Genomic DNA, 21,151 nt, shown 5'->3' on the forward strand with positions numbered 1-21,151 from the left:
ACTCACATTAAGGTTCTTTGGAAACAATAGGAAAAAAATCAAATCACTGCCACTGCGTGAATAATTACCACCCACCCCTTCACCCTATGCACTCCTTCTACTCAATTCAATCGAGCAATAGGGAGCCAGATTGCTTTCCTGCTCCCCACCGAAGCACCACTGCTGTTTGCATGGTCCCAAGGAAAACCCATCACCTCTTTTAAGTAAGAGTGCAGTCCTGCTGTGACAGCTGTGAACCACAGCTGCAGGAACAACTCACACGTGCTCGTCTCCTTACAGGTATGAGATGGAGCTGGATCTTTGGGTTAACACGTGGGAGGGCTCTCTTTGTCACAGATGGGAAGTATCTGTAATTTGAGTTTTACACGTCTCGGCAATAAAATGTAAATTTGTAGTAAAAAGAACATTTTTAGCAAGGAGGGTAATCAGCGATGCGAACAGATTGCTGAGGGAAATCTGTTAAACTCGCATGAGGAGGGTTGTAAACAAGACAAACTGTATTCCCAGAAGGTGGGCTCCAGTTTCTCCCTGAGTCACACGCTATGTTCAGAAATAACTGGGAGAGCTTCTCCGTTCTGACCAGACTTCCCAGTCACTGCAGCTTGATCTTCACTGTCCAGGCCCAAAAGCAAAGTTTTTTTTTTTGTATTCTCATAGTGTTTACCCCATTTAGAGCATGGTTTCAGAGCTCTGTGCAAGAGACCAAAATCTCAGTCAAAGCCACTTACATTTGGCTTCCTACATAGAGAGTTTTTGAAAATTTCCCACAATGCCATCCATAGAGTAAATTTATTAACATAACTCTAAATGTTGAAACCAGAGAGGAGGAAAGACATGAATATAAAATCATGTCTAGAACATATTAAAAAATAAACTACACATGATATAACTATAAAATTTGTCAGTTCAGCTTTTTTGCTGTGATCTTATCAGTAGACCTGAGCAATGTATTTAGCAATATGCAGTGTGTGATAGCAGCATTTATCCCATGTGATTCCTCTCCCATCTTTTCAGAGAGACAAAATCATAGACAAGGAGGTTTTTTGTCTGCAAATTTAAAATAGACATACATTTTTATATGTATACGCAAATATATGCATGTATTTAGAGCACATTATATCTATAATGAGAAAGGCAGAGTGGAAGAAATCTGTCTCGTCCCTTCAGTAGAAAATGAGGAGATTTGTGACAGTGTATTTTCCTTAGAGAATTCAAAATTTCATACCAGTATTACAAAAGTCTGTGTCCTAGAAGTTTTATGGCCAATGGTTTCTTTTACCATAGAGATTCCTACAGTAAAAGAGAAGCAATGCTCAGTGCAGCTGCTCATGGTGCCAAGGCCTTGAATTGATCAGGGTTGTGGCAGGTATTTGCTATTCAACATTTCCAAAACTTGGAGGATTTGTGTCCAGGAGCAGAGACCCAGAGAAGTTGACTTTAGTCGTGGGGTGGGTTCTGGTGGCTGCACTATGAGCTGAGAAATGCTCATTAAGCTTCAGCCTTGACAAACTGCACCTGGACTAAGCCCATGCTGAGCGTATCAGAGACACTGTCGGTTCCCAAGATCTAACAGGTGTCTAACAAGCACCTGCTTTTTAATGAACAGCCTTGGCAACTTATTTTCCTTGCCTGAATAACAACCCAAGTGGTTGTTATCATATTTTTCTTAAACAAACCTTCAAAGGAAGTTTCTGACTGAACTTGTGACTACAGTGGAAAATTCCCACTCTCTTGGGATCATCTAAACAAGGGCCCAAAGTGAGATCTTCTTCTGCTCTTGACTCCCAGAAGATAGTGGGGGAATGTGTATGTCTCAAACACTGATAAATGGATGGCTGGGGAGCCAGACAAGAATTTTTGGGAATAACCAAGGATTGTTGTTATTAACATGGCCATGAGAAATATGTTTTGGCTGGAGAAGAGGGGCCAGAGATAGGGCATTTTTCTATGACAAACAACCACAACACAGCGCAGGAAATGGGCATGGACTACAGGGTGGGATTAAAACTAACCAAGACCCCTGAAGCCCTCCACCCATTTCCAGAGACGGGAAGAACGGACAGCACATGATAATTAACAGAGAAAGTGAGAAACACATCTGAGGAAATCTGCCCATAAAGAGGTATCCTCCCAAGCCCAGGCAGTGCCCCCAGGACCCTGGACATCTCATGGGCTGGGCCAATGCGGTTAGATTGTTGCTGAAACCAGGATTGACATCCTATCAGCTGCATTCATGCCGGAACCAGGAATGGTGATCTCTTTTTCTAACCATTTCTTTTTAATTGGAAAAGGAACATAAATTCATATGAGTGCATAGCAGCTTGCACTAGGTACAGTGACTGCCATCTCTTCCTGGGACACCGATTAAACTTCTTTAGAGGTCATTCTTATTTTTTTATAAGTATGGAAGCCAGGGCTGCCAGCCCTTTTCTCCTTCCCCTACTTTAGGCATAAAAGATTCATTTCCACCTGCAGAGATCACAGAAGTGATGCTTTGGGTTTTCCTCAGCTTCTTTAGAAGGTGACAAAGAAAAGTCTAGTTGAATAAATATAAACCCCACATTATAAAAAACCAAAAACAAACACCAAAAATGCACAAGGCCAAACCAGTCACAGTGGGAGTGTTTTCAGTAGCAGAGTAATGAACAAGTGAGACACCTGCACAGGATATTTGAGGTTCAGTGAAGGGAGAAAACTTCCAGATCTCATAAGACATTTTATAAGACGAGAACCAATCTCCAGCCTCCCTATGTCGTACCTGTTCTATTTTTCTTGCTCCGTGGCTCAATTCTTCAGCTTTATGTAAAACACAGCTATTCCTAAGCAAATAACCTGTGTTTTATGTTCAGTAGGCCATATTATTATGCATATTAGAATCAGCAAGAGACTTCTCAAAAATCTGTGCACAGCACAGCTATTAAGTAAAGCTGGATACGAACAATGAATTTCTTGTGTAATGCTTATGTTATTCCCAGCTGGCAGACAAAGAAAAGACAAGAAAACACATTTTTAATTCTAAAAGGTGACTTCAGGCAGAGAACTGGGCTGAAATTGAACTGTGGGCTGAAATGCTTTAGCAGCAAACTTTCATGACCTTGTGGCTCAGAAAGAGTTCCATGTCCTGGCTACATCTGACATCTCCCAGTGTGAGAAGTGCAGGCCCATAGCAGATATCCCTGGAAAACAACAGCTCAGAAATACTAAACTACCTGGGGCTTAGGCTCAGGAAGAAAAACAGTGTTACCCTTCAGCTGTAGAAATCAGCCAGTTGTAGAAAATTTGCCCTCCTAGGAAAAAAAGAAGGCTGGGCAGGGAAAGTCCATGAAAGGATGTAATTATCTTAGGACAGAACCAGGACTAAGCCTGACCCTGGAACTTCCACCTAAGAGTTTATCATGGTGCAAACAGCTGCTACAACCATGCTGAGTATATTGTGGGCTGTATTTCACACAGGGCTGCACATTGTTCAGAAGTAATGTGCACAAAATGTTACAGGCTTTCCAAACATTTCCCAAATCCTAATCAAAGGAGTTACAGTTTATTTCCATTATTATTCACACAACATTCAGTGCCAACAGATGGATACTGAAACAGCAGTGGGTGGACTCTTAATTTTAGAAGTAATAATGTGGTGCTTCATTTGTCTGCTACCAACAGCACCGGGCACAACACTCAGTAAATACCCTGTCTTTAATAACTTTAAGGCTTTTCTTGCATGCTTATAACTGACAGACAGACTCTGACACTACTCTGAGTCAAGCTATGGTGAGAGAAAAGACTTAGGTTAATGCATTTTGAGATTAGAACCAGATTAAGTCTTTGGATTTTTACGGCAAAACCACCAAGGTTTTCTGCTTTGTTTGCAAGATACTTGGATCAGTTTTTAAAAATTGCAGGAACCTTAGCCAGAGAACTCAAAGGAGCAGCTGATCTGTTTCACCAGACTTGATCACTTCCTTCCTGTCTGCACGGCAGTGTCACCTATTCAGCATGTCAGCTGGGGTGCATTTCTCTGCGGTAACAACAAAATTCTGGCCCCGATTTTTTATTAGAACCCCTGTTGCAATGCGAGTTCAGGTCCTAAACAAGAGAAGCAAAATTCAGCCTAAGTTCAGACCTCTATTGAAAGGGCACAATTTACATTTTAAATGTTCAACAACGCATGGCACCTGAACAAATGTAGCAACCCAGAAGCTGTTGAAGGAGCAGCTTCATTTTAATGCTCAGGAGACAGGGGCAGGGAGAAGAGAAAATTGAATTAGAAGATCAGCAGCAAAGACAAGGCTAGGACCTCATGCCCCCACAGGCAGTGCCTCAAAATCAATGAGCATTTCATTTATTTATACAAGGATTGGTAAAATGGAGAGAAAAGAGGCTCTTCCCCAACTGATAAAGCAAAAAGCTGCCCCCAGGAGAACCCTCTATTTCCTGAAAAATCCATTGTAAGAAAAATGCCCCATCTAGACAATGCAGAAACCTCTCATGCAAGTCAGCAGTCATCTCTGGCACTCACCGTGGCATATAAAGCTGAGTAGATGCTCAAAGCAGCATGTTTGGATGGAAAGGATCTCCTGGCCTTTTCAATCACCTCCACATCCCCCGTGCAGATGTTGCCATTGTTTATGAACTGGTGGTGGGCCCGGCAGTCGTTTCCAGTGTAGTTGGGTTTGCACACGGTCAGGAAGTAGGGAGCCAAGTTCCCAGTCACAACCTGGCCAGCATTTACAAAGATGTCAGTGGCAAAAAGTCCAAATGCAAACACTCCTGTGAGGAAAGGTTAAAAATAGTGATTGTTCAAACAGGTTTGGACAATGTCACCACACCTGAGAGGGAGAGACATAATGAGAGTAGTGTCATATACTCATACTCAGTACTTATAACAAATATATGACAAAAAATGGGATCTCTGCACCTGAAAGAGCAGTGTAGTGCTGAGACACAATACTTCTCCTATCTAACATAACTACCAAGGATTAAGTACCTTTTGGATTTTGACTATTTGCCACCTTTATGGGGAAAATTTACAATCCTAACCCAGCAATATTTGGCATATACTTTTGGAAGCAACCCAGTGCTCTGCTCTGGAAGACAGCTTCAATTCAGCCCACGTCACCAGGAGGACATAACCTGTGAGATGAAGTATTCACTTGAATGCAGGAACTTTTCCAGGGTTGTGAAGCTTCTCTTGATCAATACTGCAGTTGTCACATCATTCACTGACTCCCCTTGAGTGCTATCAATACCTGTCACAGCTGCTATGAACATATGAGGATTTTTCAGATGCAATTCCTACATACCTAAGGCACAGAACAGCAGGTTTGCAAAATTACCAAACCCAAATTTTCTGAAAGATTAAATCAGCTCCCCTCTTCCCCTTCTCATCACTAAGACTGATTAAAGCTTGTTCTATGTTGTAAAAACATAGAACAAATAAATACTAACTTCTGATGTAGGGATATTGAGGGTCATGTAGTTTTGCTTTCTCTCTTTTGTAGCTCTGTAAGCAAAAGTCATTAAATTATAAATTATCTGAGACTGTTATGTGTTTAAATATGACTATGAGCTGGAGCTTGAGGGAAATTATCTTAAGAAAGCTGTGATAAAATCTTAAGAGCTGGCACCACCATGATTGTAACATCCTCGCTGCTTATCTATACTGAATTAAAAAAACAGATTAAAAGGCTACTCTAGTCTGAGACACAAAAAACATGAGGAACTCAAAATAGTGCAGCATGTACATACAGTAACATACAGTTAAACTGTAGCTAAAAAGGACTTGTTATACAAGTGTTGAGTGGGGTTTGCCTGCGCCAGTCAGTTGGAGAGATGGTTTGGTGTCACTGTGGCACAGAGCCCTCGCTGGGGTACTGACGGGAAGAGCCCTTCCCTTGGGACACAGCCTGGAGGGGCTGCAGGACTGCAGAGCTGTTCCTCCTCAGCATCCTTCCCCAAGGTCAGCAAGGAGCATCACACAGCAAGATGATTCTGGAGGCTGTAAGTATTGCTATTCTTCATGTATGTTTATTTTGATTTATTATTAATCACCTGGTATGTGATAATGGATTAAAAAAGCTGGTGGTGGCCAAAGAAGGAGGCTGCCTTCCTCTGGTTTGAGACTGCAGGACTGGCCCCTGCCTTTTCAATGATGTGACAGTTTTCCTCCCATTTATCTTGCTAAGTGTGTTTAAAAGGAGAGCACAGAGACTGCTCTGTTATTTCCTTTATCCCTATGGTAATATTACAAGTCCATGGCTTTCCACAGCCATCAGGAACTTCTCACCTACATTAGTCAGTGCACAAGCAAGTTCAAAGGAAAAAGGCAGAAGGGTGTCTTTTCAGCCTGGTGAAACAGCTGAAGTTATGACAGAGAAGAATCTTGTTTTATACACAGCACTCTGTCAAAATTTTAATTTTTTTTGGCACAGCTTGCTTTAAATAGCAACTTTCTGATGTGCTGTGCAAAACACAGGGAGTACAGCAAGGATTATTACCCAGCCTTTACAATAATTAGAGGAAATTTAAGTGTCAGGCAGTCTGGGTCATGCTCTTTATCATGTAAGTACAAGCCAAGAACCAAGACATTTCAGGAAAAGGTCACAAATTACATAAAATTATTTCAATCTCTAGGAAGTGCATATATACAAAGGTACTTCCCTCCATTGAGAAAAGCAGTTTCAACACTTGCATTTTCTTAATATTTGGTAGCACAGAAAGTGGTGGCCCAAACGCAGCTGCTGAGGCCAGCAGCAACCTGGAGAAGAGCAGAGCAAGCCAAGGCTGCAACCTTTGTCACATTCTGACTGTGGTGCATTTCATCTGCTGCAGCTCCTCTCTCACAGTTCTGCCAAGCTGTGCTCTGTGAAAATCACAGCCACGTGCAGCAATGAGTCTGGCTGGCAGGGATGTGACACCTCACGTCCCTGGAGACTTGGAGTAAGGGTTGGCTATAATTGATTTAAAGGCTGTAATGCCAGTGTGCCTGGGCAGTGCTGGACAGTCCCCTGATGGTTTGTGTACCTCAGGAATCCATCTGTTCAATGGATTCGTTCAATGACCGACAGCAGCTAAACTAACTGACCAGAGCGCAAAAATGCAGTGATGTGATTGCCAGCTTTTTAGAGGCAGACAAATTGCTCTGAAAGGCTGCATGGGAAGGGCAAGTTGCCCCAGCTCTTCAGGATCATACAGCTCATGTCCGTGATATAATGTCAGAGAGAAAGAATGGGAGAAGATGTGCCTCTTCCAGACTTTGGCACCCAGGCGTAATGGGAGGTGGTGTCATCCTGCTCAGCAGCCAGTGCTTTTTTTCCAGTGTGCTCACTCTGGGCCAGAAAACCTGGGGATGAGCTGCAGTGCAGAGCTTGGCATGTGCTGAGAAAGGATGGGAACAGTGCAAGCCATGTGGGAAGCAGACCTACAGCTGCTCACCAGCAGAAAGGATGCAGGTTAATTGCAATTACATAAAGCCAACCTTTCTTCCTAGCCACTCATGTCACATAGTCTGGCTGCAAAAAGAGGCCCTAAAGAAGAAGCAGAAGCTATGTGTGGAAAGGCCTCCTGATGTCTCATTGTACTGACTACTCTCAGCTGTGCTTGTGTCTCAGAAGCAGAAAGAGGTGCCTAGAAGACAAAACAATAAGCAGAATGTAACTGGGAGAGACACTAGCTTAGACCAGATATAAGAGGGCAGGCTGTACTCCCTGCTACTCTCTCAGCTGCTCCAGAGCCCAAGAAAACAGAGATCAGATTTTAACATAACTTTACCTCCAGTGCGAAAGACCTTAGACAAATAAAATGTTAAAAACAAAAAAAAAAAAAAAAAAAAAAAAAAAAGAAAGAAAAAGAAAAAGAACAAACAAGAAAAGTCTTGTTAAAAAAATGCTGAGGATGGATGAGGTTGACTTGACTTGAGGTTGAAGCTTGACTTTCCTGTGTCATCTCACCTGAACTAACATTTGCCTCGGCAGAAAAGTCTAAGTATTTAGCAGCTCCAGTTTTGAACGCTTCATTTTTTAATTTCTCCACTTACACATCCCTCTAAATAACTGTCAGAAAGTCCCAAATGAACCCTTGAAATCTGGGCTCTGACCCACATCCTATTTTCATGTTCTGTCTCCTATCAAGCTCCTTCTGTGGCTGTTCCTCAGTGTTGCCACCTCCAGCCCTGTGGCTTTTTCTAACAGAGGCATCTGCCCCAAAGAAGAATTCAGCTCTTGTCACTCGCTACAGCCTCAGTAGAACCCTCTATCCTCCCTGCAGCTCATGTTCAAGCTCTCTTCTTCTATCCTAAATCTATGTAATATCAGTCACTGCAGCTGCTTGTTGTCTCTGTGCAAACTCTCGCTATTAGATGTATTTAAAGTGCCACTGATTTGAAAAAAAAAGACCAAATCGCCACCACAACAAAAATCAACAAAACCCTCCTTGGGACTTGAAGAAGAACAGCTGAAAAGACATTGGGGAGAGACAAGTGAGAAGCCAGTGGGTGGAAATCAGGAAGTAGAAGGCTTTATTAAGGAAAAATCATGAAACCCTTAAATAAAGTGACAAAAGAAACAATGCACAGAAGGGTTCATGAGACATCAGAAGCTGAGCTCCTCAGTAACATACCATCATGTTTTCTACCAAGGATATTTATTTAGGCACTCCTCTCTGTCCCAATTATCTGAATTTGTCAGTCCTAGCCTAACTTGTAAAGTGTTCACATTTCACATGCACACTCATACTAACCTAACCCCTTTCCCACCCCTTTGTTTTTAAGAAAGATTAGAGTTTCATTGGAGAGTGTCCCTGGAAGGACTCAGGGCTCTATGGAAATGCTGATCCCCAGCCCGTGTTTTGCTGTAAGAATCCTGTGCATCCAATAAAGCCATACATCTATAGTCCTGTGGCTCAGACTCTGCTAAACCACCCTTCTTTTAACCTTAGAGGGTGTGTAAAAAGAGGCCTGTATCATTAATCCATTTTACAACAGGAGAGATGGGGATTGCAGGGGACTTTATTGTCCTGTTGCCATGGCATCAGGAACAGGCTCAACATCAAGCTTCTGAGCACTCAAACCTCGTTCTAAGACTGACTATGATCTTCCACTGAAAACCCCACAAAGCTCACTACTCCAGGGATCTAAAACCTCCTGAGTCTGACCATGCCAGAAGAAATTCAGTTCCCAGTGCAAAAGTCCTCTGGAGGCTCAAGACTCCTGCTGACAGATGTACAGGGTATCTTCCTTCTTCACTGCTTTCACAACCACCAGTTTTCATGGAGGCAGCTGCCAGCTCAGAGCCTCAATGAGAACTGTAAGGGCTGATGCATCCCCAGCACAGTGACCTGCTCCTCTTTGTGGAGATTCTTCAGTGATAACATCTAAGGTTGTTCAAGCTGCTGCAGCTGTTTGGGTTTGGGGCAACACCCCCAAGTACAGCTCGAGCCCCTCTGAAAGGCAGCCAGTTAATAACAGAACATGCACTCTTTCACAAGGAACTTCAGATGCAAGGCAGACAGAAGGACAAGGTCAGGTAAGCTGTCTCGTGCAGCTGCTCAGGGAATTGACATCAGAGCTCTGGGGTATATCTATCCTATTACAATAAACTCAATGTGTGTATAAATCTTGTAAACCTTTATTTGCCGAACTAAAATCTTAATTTGCTGAAATAAAGCCCTAATTTAATTATTTAGCTGCCTGCTGACTGTGAAGTGTCACCATGCTTTAGATTAAGATGTCAACAGAAGCTGATCTACACCGTTTGTTAATGGCAAATTATGCGCATCCGAAGTAAAAGCCCCTGGTAACAAACTGATGAAGCATGCTGAGTTTCTAGATATCTGAACTAGAAAGGGGCTACTTGCATGTTATCAGGGCTTTGCAGGTAGACAACTTAATCACATGGATTAGAAACCTAATATAATGAAATGCAACACAATACATACCATACTCACCCTGTCAGACTGGGTCAGGGAGGTCTGAGTCCCTGATCCTGGGGGTATGATAGCAGCTGCACAAAAAAAGACTAAAAGCTTGACTGAAACCATTCACTACAATGTTTTATAACCTCTATTTGCAATACAAAGGATTAAGTAGAACACAGACGCAAATGCAAGGTGGAACGATGTTAACAAAGTGCTGAATGTGAAATTACAAGACAGAATGGATAAATATACAAAAGGCTGTGTATGATCAAGTTGGGAGACAGGGAGAAGAGGCAGAGGCCCAGGAAACAGCCACCCCTACCAATTAGTTTCTCAAAGGTTCAGCACATAAACAGCAAGTTTTGGCATCAAAAATTGATGACAGAACTGCTGGGAAGGGTGGGGAGAGGAGGGAGGAGAGAGGATGTGCCTAAAGTAAAGCAGTGCAGCAGCAATATTTTAGAAAAAAATGTTCTGAAGCAATTGCACATCAGTAGTTTGACCTCAAAACCTTAAAAAAAAAAGTCTGTGAAAGCAGCTGTAAAAGATAAAGAGGAAGATGGAAAAAATTGAAGCATACATCAAAGTCTGATGTTTCCAAGCTAAGCCAGCTTTTTTTCACTGATAAAGTGTTTTTCTAAATACAGGGAACATAGCAGGTTTCACCAATCTAGGCTGTGATATAGAACTTGATATACACTGCAGCAAGGTGAGAGGCAGTCTTTTGCCACAAAAGCAAATGTCAATCAGCATGAAGAATTCCTGTCTGGGCCAGGAAGCAAGAAGAAATTGTGGCTCTGCTTCATGTAGACAAAGAATCAGGGAGAGATTTAATACAAAGCTCAACATTAAGAGTCTCGACTAAACTCAGGAGGGGAGGCTTGTAGAAACAGACATGTGCTGAGACCTTGAGGAAAACAAGGAGAGAATCAACAGAGATCACAGTAAACAAGATAGAAAAAAAAAAACAGAGAAGAAACATGGAGCTTTGTTAGCATTCCAGAAAAACTGTAGGGTTTTTGTTTTGCTCTGCTTTCAAAGTGCAAAAAAGTCCTTAATTCTATATACATGAAAGAAAAGTAAGAGCAGAAAAGCTCAAATCCATCAGCCAGAGGATCCAATGGAGATTACAAGAGTCCTTGTATTTCACAGGACCAAAAGACAGCTTAAAGTTTCCCTTTTTGCGTCTCTTTTCTTGCAAAATATAAATGAACATTCAGTGAAGTATGTACAGCTTTCTGCTTGTTTTGTGGAAAGCACATTTAGACTACAATTCCTAAAATCCCATCTCTTCCCAGCAACTTCCATTACAGAGCAGGGAGGTGGGGGGGGTGTGGAGAAAAAGCCTCTTTGCACTCCTAAAATTTGGGACCGGCAACTCCCAAAGTTCTCCATGATGTCACTTGCAGGGTCAGACAATAGTGTTCATTTTTCCTGACACATGAGAACCAGACACATTGCAGGATTTTTCTCGTCCTTTGGAATAATATAAACTGTAATGCCTTACAAGGCAATTTTCCAAGGAGTTAAGTAACTGCTTCTTGCAGGTACTCAGTAAGACTTGCTCAAACCTCTGGGTACCAAAATGAAATTGGCAGAAAACTTTTTTTGCAACAAGCCAGACAGCTTGCTAGGGAAGAGAACTTACTTGTAAGAGAACTTAGTTAATCAGCTCTGTAACTTTTGGCCCGAAAGTTTATCAAGAAAAGGCACACATAGAGAACTCCATGTACAAGCAATCTAGTTGTCTTTGCATAGCCAAACACCTGGGAAGCTTCATTTTGGAGCGGGCTAAGTATGGAGCTAACTTTCCTGGATCATCCAGGCACAGGCTCCAGGTGCTTAGTCCATGCCATGTTTTCAAAACACAGGTGAAATGAAAAAATGAAAAACATGCAGTTATCTTCAGTTCCTTTCATAATTATTTCATCCAACAAATTCTACTTCTCTCATTTCACTGCAGAGGCAGGGAAAAGTTTTCAGAGGAAAACAAGCACACTGTGTAGTTTTAGACAAGGCAAAGACTTCAAGCCTTTTCTAATAATATTAACTTCATTTTTCTCAGGAAAACAAACACAGCTGGCAAAGCCAAGAATCATTTCCCTAGCATGGTTTATGTCCTTCTGCTCTCTGAGAGTCCACTCTATCATTGCTACCTCCTCCTCTTCCACCAGAAGAGAAACAACAGCATGTTTAAGAATAAAGCTAACTATAAGAAAACATACTGAGCAAGAACTTAGCCTCCATGATCTAAGGGCTTGTAGTGTTGACCCCTCAGGCAAGAGTGCTTGATTGGGACTTTGCAACATGCCAAATGTACTGGAACAGTCAAAAAGCCCTGAGTGGCCCAGTGGACACTGGTACCCTGCTTCTCTCTTAATGGCAGTTTCCTGTCCATCAATATATCCTGGAGGTTATGTGAAGTTCAGGGGTGTTTTACTCTTAACTGCATTTCTGTGTCTTTCTGTTCCCCCCAGCAGCACACAGACCAGGCCCAAGGACCAAAACACAGGTGGTTTGCTTCCACCTCCATGGTGGCAGAAGGCATATTTCACTCCCTACCTTCCATACCTAAAGCAGGGGGCACAGAGAGAGCTGAAGGAGAAGGAAAACCATGGTTTTCCTCCATTTGTCATTTGCTGATGACAAATATGCTAGCACCTTCAACTCTGTGCTCTGAGGAAGTATCCCTGCTTGCAGCCAGGGATGTGCTCCATGGAAGCAACACAACACCTGCCATGGCCACAGCTGACATCTTCCTTCCAGGCAGAGCTCAGAAGTCAAGCAGTGACAGGGAAGAAGCGCCCCAGATACTTTCGGCTTTTTTCCCCCCCACTGCTTGTTCTAAGTCAGACCATGAATTTGGGCTCAGCTCTCTGTGAGAGGGTGCTTCACTTCTGAGAGTGCACAAGGAGGGCAGTGTAGTGATGGCAAAGCCCCTCTTGGCCAGTGGGGAGCATTCTGAAGAGGCGCTGGCCCTTGCCATCAGCCAGACATCCCATCCCATGCATGAACTTGGGACTCATCAGCAGTGTGAAGAGGGTAAAGCAGTTTGCAAGCACCATAAAAAGCAACTTCCTAATGGTTCAATGACAGAACTTCATTTCTCAGCAATTAACTCAATGAAGAGTCTAAGAAAAAGCAAATACAATGAAAATAATACTGTTATTTTGAAGTGAGCTCTGGGCTTTTTACGCTGTGCTCAGCTGAACATTATGTGGCAGAGCTATGGATGTGAAAATTAGAGCTGAAAAGAAAATGCCAGATAGATGAGCTGGTGAGGACAAATTTGTAACTAAAATGGGTAGCTTGCATAAACTAGAAATGATGGTTTTATTCATATAAGGATTTGATTGGTAAAACCTTTCTTTAAGGGTCTCAAAAAAGCATTAAGCTCAGCAGAATATGATCTAAACCAGCTCCAGCCAGCATGATATGGCAAATTTTGAAAGTTACCTTGGAAATCCTGAGGGGACTATCCCTCTAAGGTGGAAGATGCCTGCAAAGATTTCACAGCTTAATTAATTTTGTGATGTACTTTGTCAGCGTGTTTCGTCCTGGTTTGGTGCAAGCAAAAACCAAAGCACAGGCTGCTTACCTATAAAACGTATTATTCTTCGAAGCAGTGGGTTCAGGTAACAGCACTCTCCAGTCAAAATAGTTTTCTCTTGAACAATGAGGGTTTCTCGGGTTGATTTTATGAAATACATGGATATCTCACCAATAAAAATCTGCCAAGGAAAGGGAAAGAAAGAGAAGGTTAAAAACTACATGAGCAAACACTGAAACATGGGTGTCTGGTTCCAGCCCACAGACAGTGCTACACAGCTCTGTGTTTTGGGAACCCTGCACTTGGACTGTGGGGCTCAGCATGACACTGACACACACCCAGCTCCTACTCTGGAGAGGGATCATTCCTGCACTCAGTGGTGCAGGGACCCAGAGAAGCTGACTTCACTCACGGGGAGGATTGTGGTGGTGCATCTCATCCCCCTCCTCTGGCTGCACTGAGCTGAGAAATGCTCATTAAGCCTCAGCCTTGATGAGCTGCACCTAGACTTAGCCCCTGTTGAGTATATCAGAGACACTGTCTGTTCCCAGAAACTCTGCTGTCTAATGAGCATTTGTTTTTTCACTAACAGCCTTGGAAATTTATTTTTCTTGTCCGAATAATAACCCAAGTGAAATAATATTTTTGTTGTTGAACTTTCAAAAAAAGCTACCAACTTGAGTTGTGCCCAGGGTGGGAGATTACCATAACTGGAGCCCACTCTCTTGTGACCCTCAGAACAAGGTTCAAAGTGAGATCCTTTTAGAGCTCTCAGTTCCCAGAAGATAAGAGTGTAGTGTGTACATCTCAAACACTGATAGCTGGATGGCCGTGGAGCCGTTCAAGGACTGTTGGCAATAACAGACCAGAATTGTTGGTAAAAACCAAGGATTGTTGTTATTAAAACACTGTGAGAAAGAGCAATATTTGACTACATGTTCTGTTATCAAAAATGAAGTCTCCACACAACCACTGATTATGATGTTAGTTGTGCTTATGTATTACATATTTTTGTGTGATCTGAACATTCATGCTTTCTATAAACATAATAGCTGCTTCCCATAGGAGTAGGATAATTTCTTAAGCACTCAGAACTAATGTAGTTTTGTTGCACTGAGGCCTATCTACCCTCTCTAAAGCTGGACAGAATTTAATCACAGGCTTTAGAGGCAACGACGATCCACATACAGCAGGAAAATCTGAAAATATCACCCACCATGTTCTGTCAGCAGGCTTTATAAAGGGAAACTGGGACCCTTTTAGAAAGACAGAGTTTGTAATTAAAGTCTTTAAAATAAAAAAAGCCTGCCTGATGAGGAAGAAATGAGCTTTTAAGGGGAAGCACTCGAGATTATTAATTTAATACATTACTGCAGGACATACACAAGAGAATCCATAGTGTTAGGGAACAGTCAGAGAAATGCATAACAGAAGTGTTTGTGTACACACACACAGGGTGGCACGGACACCCTGAGTTAGTATAAATGTCAAGGAAGTCACCTTAGTTCACTCTGACTGCTGGAATGGTGTGCTGTTTCAAGGGCAACAATTTATCCTTATTAAGCCAGATGAGTGTCCTTATTGATTATTGACATTCAAGCCAAGTATGCTCAACCTCTTTATAATTCTACCCGCTGATGGCAAGAGCTGTGGAGCTGTAAAATGCATGTCGATAATGGCATCTGGAGGGGAGCTGATGCATGGGAGCTGCACTGAAATATTGCCTTTATCCCGTTTCACTCCATCTGCTCTTAACAGAATTGGCAAGCAGTTCAATAAGCTCAGCTCACTAACGACGGGGCTGGGAATTAAGAAAAAGACCATCTGCACTAAAGCAGTTTGAAAGTGACACTCTGTTTCAACCCGTTTATTATTTGAATTATTACAATGTTCAGAAGTTTGAATTACTGCTTTGGCTCTCTCTCTGCCCGGGGCTGTACATACTCACTGAGAGATGATTCACACCCTGAGGGAATTCTACTCTGTGAACACAGGGGCTACTTGCCTTTAAAATATCCTACACTTTTCAAACATGAGAGACTTGTCCCAAAACACACTAACAGTCCTCCTGTAACTGTACATCCATCTTTAAAGTTCCTTTACATCAGAAGTTAACGGATCATTTTCCTGCTTCAATTCCCATCTTTGTTTCTATAAATCTAGCTGTCTGGCATACTCCTAGTGAGTCCCATGTGCATAGATTAGTTCCACTTAGATTTAGGAGTAAATTTTGCCAGGCTGTAAATCTGTTCAGTTCCATTCCACTGATTTAAGCAGAATTATCCCAGATTTCCTACAGCATAACAGTTCAAAATTTGATTTTTTAAAATGAATACTGCCTTTAGTTTAGGTAAATGGCAATAAAGCTGTGTTTGTGTGGAGATACAGAGTGATTCAACATAACTGGACCATTCTTGTCATGTCATCTCTGGCACTGAATTTAGTTGCTGAAATTTCTTTTTTAATATGCTTAATATGGGCTCTCTAGAAAGTCAGTCTTGCTGTTTCCTAAAAATTCAATGGGCAATTGGACACCTGATTCTGAAAGCTAATCTGTCTGTGTGCATTGAATGTGGTCTGAATAGCTCTCAAAGAACTTGTTTGTTTTTTTTTTTTCTTTCCCAGGCATTTCTGAAATCAAGTAACTCCACTGATTCTCGTGATTTAAACCCTGAGGACGCTGCATGAGCAGGTCCACATCCAGCCAAGTTGTCCAGCTGGCCTCCCAGAATCCATCACCAGCACTACTGAGTACCTCAGCTCCTGCCAAAACAGAATCAGCACTTCAGGAATGGTTACAAATCAGTTCTATAGCTGACATCTAAATATAGACTCTGTACCTAAATATGGGTTGAAAAAGAAAACAGCAAGCTAACAGATTTTATTTCCTTTTGGGAAAACAATGCAAGGTTAATGAGCTTCTGTATCATACTTGCTTAATTAGACAGTAGAAATGTCAGGAGCATTGCTCTGGATTGAAAGCACAAGTGACCTGCAGTCTGGCACGGTGTAGGTAATAGGGAAGCAAAAGTAGTGCCCTGCATGTGTTTTTATTCTTGGTTTCCTGAATAAAATAGCAGCTCATCTACACTGAGGACATATTGCTTGAGAACTCTTGATCACATTCCATTTCCTATTACTACCAGGTAAAAATACAAGGATGACCCAAAGCCCCAGTATGAGTTAGAAGTACCTACCCAGCAGGCATTTTTCCTCTTCTGATTTCAACCTCTCCAGTGAGAAAACTTCATCAATTTTCCCTGCCTTCCCATTACTGGCAGTGTCACCAAATACTTGCCCCTCAATGTTCAGCTCTCGAAGCCCTCTGTTGCACACACTTTACTTATTTCCTGGCTCATCCTGACCCAGCAGATGATAAAATTATCTGTCCATTTTCCTCTTCAACAGTCTTTTATCCATGATAGTCCTTCAGCTGACATTTTCAGACAGAGAAATGTCTCATCTTCCCCTTTCAAGTTCTCAGCACAGCATTAGCACCTGATACTCCCTGCACTCCTGTACAGATTACTGACAGTTCGTAAATTTAATTAACAATTTAATCAACAAAATAATGGAACTATTGCTTTCAAAAGGACATGGGAATATTTTTTTCCTGTAGCACTTTCCTATAAGCTCATGCAAAGGATCATTTTTAACAATTTTGTTTAAAAAAAAAAAAAAAAAGCAAAAAGTGAACATCAAGAAGACCTGTTTCTGTGAGGAAGAACTAAAATAAACTATCCAGGAATGTGTCTGTGGTACAACTGAAAGGAGGTTGCAGAACAGTGGGATATTGGAGTTGCCCTCCTGCAGTAATTGTGCAGTGGGGCAAGGTTGAGGAGCTGATTTGAAGAGTTGTATTAAATTTAGAAGAATAATTTTTAATGGTGCTAACAGGCACGGATGGGCCCAGCTTTTAACCCATTTTGCTCCTTTTGTCAGATTTTCTCAGTACAGGGCATTGGCCTTGTACCTCAGTTCAAATGCTGCAGCAAAGGTGAGGATTGCATCTCTTCTTCACTCCCTTGCCATGATTTTGCTCACTTCTCCAGCAGTCAAAATATTTCTCCTCAGTCATGTTTCTCCAAACTCCTGTGCATATAGAGTGCCACAATCTGGTTCCTCCTGTGCTCCAGTCATACTGCCCCAGTCTCACCTCTGTGTTCTTCCCTTTGAAAACCCACTACAGATTCACTGCCCCTCCAGCTGCTCAGCTCACTCCTCCACTGGGGTCTGCCCTGACTGCCTCCTTGCTGTCCCACAGCTGCTGGCAGAGGCTGCACCTCATGTTGGAAAATATCCTAATTATAATTTTTTTTTTAAATTTTATAACTTTGGTCAGTTTTCACAGGATCGCAGAATGAACTAGGTTGGAAATCATCACTTTGATATCATCAGGTCCAACATATGCTCATCTTTGCCCCGGGGGAAGGGAATTAGGGTTTATTTCCTCTTTCCTTTAGGGCATTGTTCCACCAGGTGAAGGCCTGATGAGCTTAAAGTGTCTACAGACTGGGAGCAGAACAGAAGATACATCAAAGGTAACAGCCATCAGTGGCCATCAAGTGCCATGAATAGACCATCAACTCCAAACAACACCCCTGGTCTGGAGGAGGAGAGAGAAGAATAAGGATCTGCTTAGCACCAGAGGTGAAAATATCTGCAGGCAATAGGAAGCCAAATACTAACAACCAAGCAACTTGGAACCAATGAACATTAAACCAATGAATATCTATGGGTTTTGACTGTGTAAAAATATCTTAAAATATGTGTGGCATAGAATGATTTTCTCTGCACACCTGGCCTAGGTGAGGATGAAATGATTTTTGTTACACATCCTGAGAAGAGCAACATCCTGACTGGAAATAAAGTAATGCCTTCATTCTCTAATACTAAAAATGTTGTTGGAGAGTTTTTGTTTTTCCTGCAGTTTTGGTGACACTCACAGCCCTCCTGCCTCCCCTTCACTCACTCACTCACTCACTCACTCACTCACTCACTCACTCACTCACTCACTCACTCACTCACTCACTCACTCACTCACTCACTCACTCACTCGTCACAAACGTGAAAACACTATTTTTGTAATTTTTTCACACTTGCAGTGAGCACTGGGGTTGTGTGGAAGTTCTCACCGTCTTAATTTCAGCTGCAATTCCACACGGATAAAGAAGGAGGAGCACCAGCCAAGATACGTGGGAGAGAAGCAGGATGCACCACTGTGCCCACAGCTTGGGACTGCCTCAAGTCTGCCTCTCTGTGAAAGTTACTTCCTTCTGCTGCTTTTCATGAAAAAGTACAAGTGATGTTATTTCCCATCACAGGAAGACAACGGAGTTCCTATATTAGGGAGAATCATGTGAAGTGCAGACATGACCTATCTGTCTTTCCTAGGTATTAAATTATTATTACTGTGATTTCTGTGAGCTTTTAAATCCTTCAGCTTGTTTACTCAAACAGCACCCTAGTGACACAGTCAGTACTTTCTAACACCACTTTTCACACTGAAACCCCACCCAGGGACATGCTGCAACACACAAAAATCTCTGCAGCAAACAAAACTGAACTTGGATCTTGGGACAGCATGGCTCTCAGTTCTGGGCAGGTTTCAGCAAGCCATATGACATTTCCCAAATCCTGTGCAAGGATGTGTGTGGCTGCATTTTTAATGTCACAAATAGAAAGAACCAAATTAATCAAGTCTCCAGCATTAGAACAGCAGCAGCCAAGGGGAGGAGAGGATGTGAGGGAGGCACTGGCTGTGAGACAAGCTGTACACAGAGTGCTCAGAAACAGAGAATAGCAGCAGATGAGGGTTGTGGGGCTCTCAACCTCAATCAGCCAGTGTCAGCATGACTCCACACACACTCCCCCTGGGAGAAGCAGGACTCTTCACAAAAAGGTGACCTTTGCAAAATGTTCCAGAGGGTGTTTCATCAGCACTGGCTTGAGCTGGGCCAAAAGCAGTTCTGTCTTTTGCACTGTGGTGTCTCTGAGGTTTGCATTACAACAGCAGCAGTCAGGATGGGGATGTTCTTCAGGCTCTACATGGGAGCTCATGACTTCAAGGATGGAGATCCCACAGCCTCTACTTCAATGTTTGCCCATCCTCATTGTTAAAGTTTGCCTAATTTTTAAAGCATTTCAATTTTTGAAGCTGGTATCCCCTGCAAGGTTGCCCCTTGTGATCTGAACAGTCTGTTTTCCTCTTCTCCACAGTACCCACTAAGAACATGGCTTATATTGACTTTCACTTACTGCTGTGAATTCCTTAATTCCTTAGATCTCCCTCACATTTAGCCTTAGCCCCTGAGGAATATTGATCTCCCATCCTATCTGCTACCCTCAGGACCCAGTATTGACATTGTGAAGCTGAGACATTCCATGGTCAAAGCCAGGTGGCAAACACTTAGCAACATTTGTATTGAGAAAAGGCACCTCAGAAGGCAAAGGGCAGCTGAGGTCTGCCTCAACACCCTCCCCAGGACACAGGATTTCTGCTGTGATCCACAGACAGGGCCCTGACCCAAGCCTGCCCAGTGGGCAGAGGCTTTCCCTGATAAGATCACTATCATTGATATTCCTGAGGACAGGGACCAGCTGAGAGCTCCCTCAGACACTCTCTTGTCTTTGCCACCACACCCTGGACAGGTGTTCTCAGGCCCCAGGAATCAATACTGTATTTTGCAAAACTATACAAGGTAATGAAACAGTGTCTTCAGCTGAGCGTTGCAATGCCAGCTCATTTTTAATTTTCCAAGGATACAAACTCAATGGGTTCAATCTGCATTCAATTACTCACCTCATTCTGTTTTGGAGTGGGTGGATGTTGTTGTTGAATGAAAACAATGCAAAGAACAGTTGCAAGTACTTTTCCAGAACAAGAAAATTGCTTTGTTGTTTTCTCTTTTTTAAGTCAAAAGGGTTGAAATCCACAATTTATATTCTAGCCTGCTCAAAACCCAAAACTGTCTCAGGGTTGTGCTCAAAACCATTATACACTGTGATAAAACTGTCTAAAATAATTATACTGAAGTTCTAAAGAAGAGAATACACATTTTCCACAGCTCTGCATTGTTCCTCACAAACTGGCATGTGGCTGGGACCACCACAGGGTCCCAGAGACACTGTCAACAGAAGTGCCTGAAAGTGTTGCACCAAACCAAGAAAGCATATTAATTCTTCCAGAATGGTATGCAAACAGCAGAATATAAACATTTACACAGAGCACGTTTGCCCTGTGTAAATGTTTATATTCTTTTTTGCCTTGCTCCTTGGTATCCCAGCTCCCCATTCACCACCTCACCAGCCCTGGCAAGACTCCAGGAGGGGAAGGCAAGTCACCACTGGCAGAGGACACAGCCAGCTGTGCCAGCTGTGAAGGGTGAAGCATGGTGGGCAGCAGGCTGTGGCACAGCAGGCTGTGCCTTCTGGCAGCACTGTGGTCAGCAGAGCCTGGTGATTCCTGCCTGGAGAGGCTGGGAAAGAGCTGCTGTAAAAGAGCTCTGAGCTGCATCTAATGTTCTTGGTTTTACTGGCATCTGCAGCTGAGCAGCCACAGGGGAATCAGCCACAACAGGCAGAGGTTCCCTGGCTTCCCTTACAGAAATAAATCACTGTAGTAACATGGCTGTGCTGAGCCAAAGGCAAGGAATTGAGACAGAATAGGAGAACCATTGAGAAGAAGGATGTTTC

The 21,151-nt window shown here is 42.7% G+C and overlaps 1 protein-coding gene across 1 annotated transcript in view; it reads right to left on the reverse strand.

Moving 5' to 3' along the window:
- The window catches only part of PLPPR1 (phospholipid phosphatase related 1), a 62,334-nt gene that overhangs the window by 6,151 nt on the left and 35,032 nt on the right, over positions 1–21,151 (reverse strand). Inside the window, exons 3-4 of the mRNA XM_030237537.2 lie at positions 13,505–13,637; positions 4,514–4,764 (exon numbers count right to left, since the gene is read on the reverse strand). Of these exons, the coding sequence (XP_030093397.1) occupies positions 4,514–4,764; positions 13,505–13,637 (384 nt within the window). The remainder of the gene's footprint in view (positions 1–4,513; positions 4,765–13,504; positions 13,638–21,151) is intronic.

Source organism: Serinus canaria, chromosome Z (assembly GCF_022539315.1).
Source record: "Serinus canaria isolate serCan28SL12 chromosome Z, serCan2020, whole genome shotgun sequence".
Classification (NCBI taxonomy): domain Eukaryota; kingdom Metazoa; phylum Chordata; class Aves; order Passeriformes; family Fringillidae; genus Serinus; species Serinus canaria.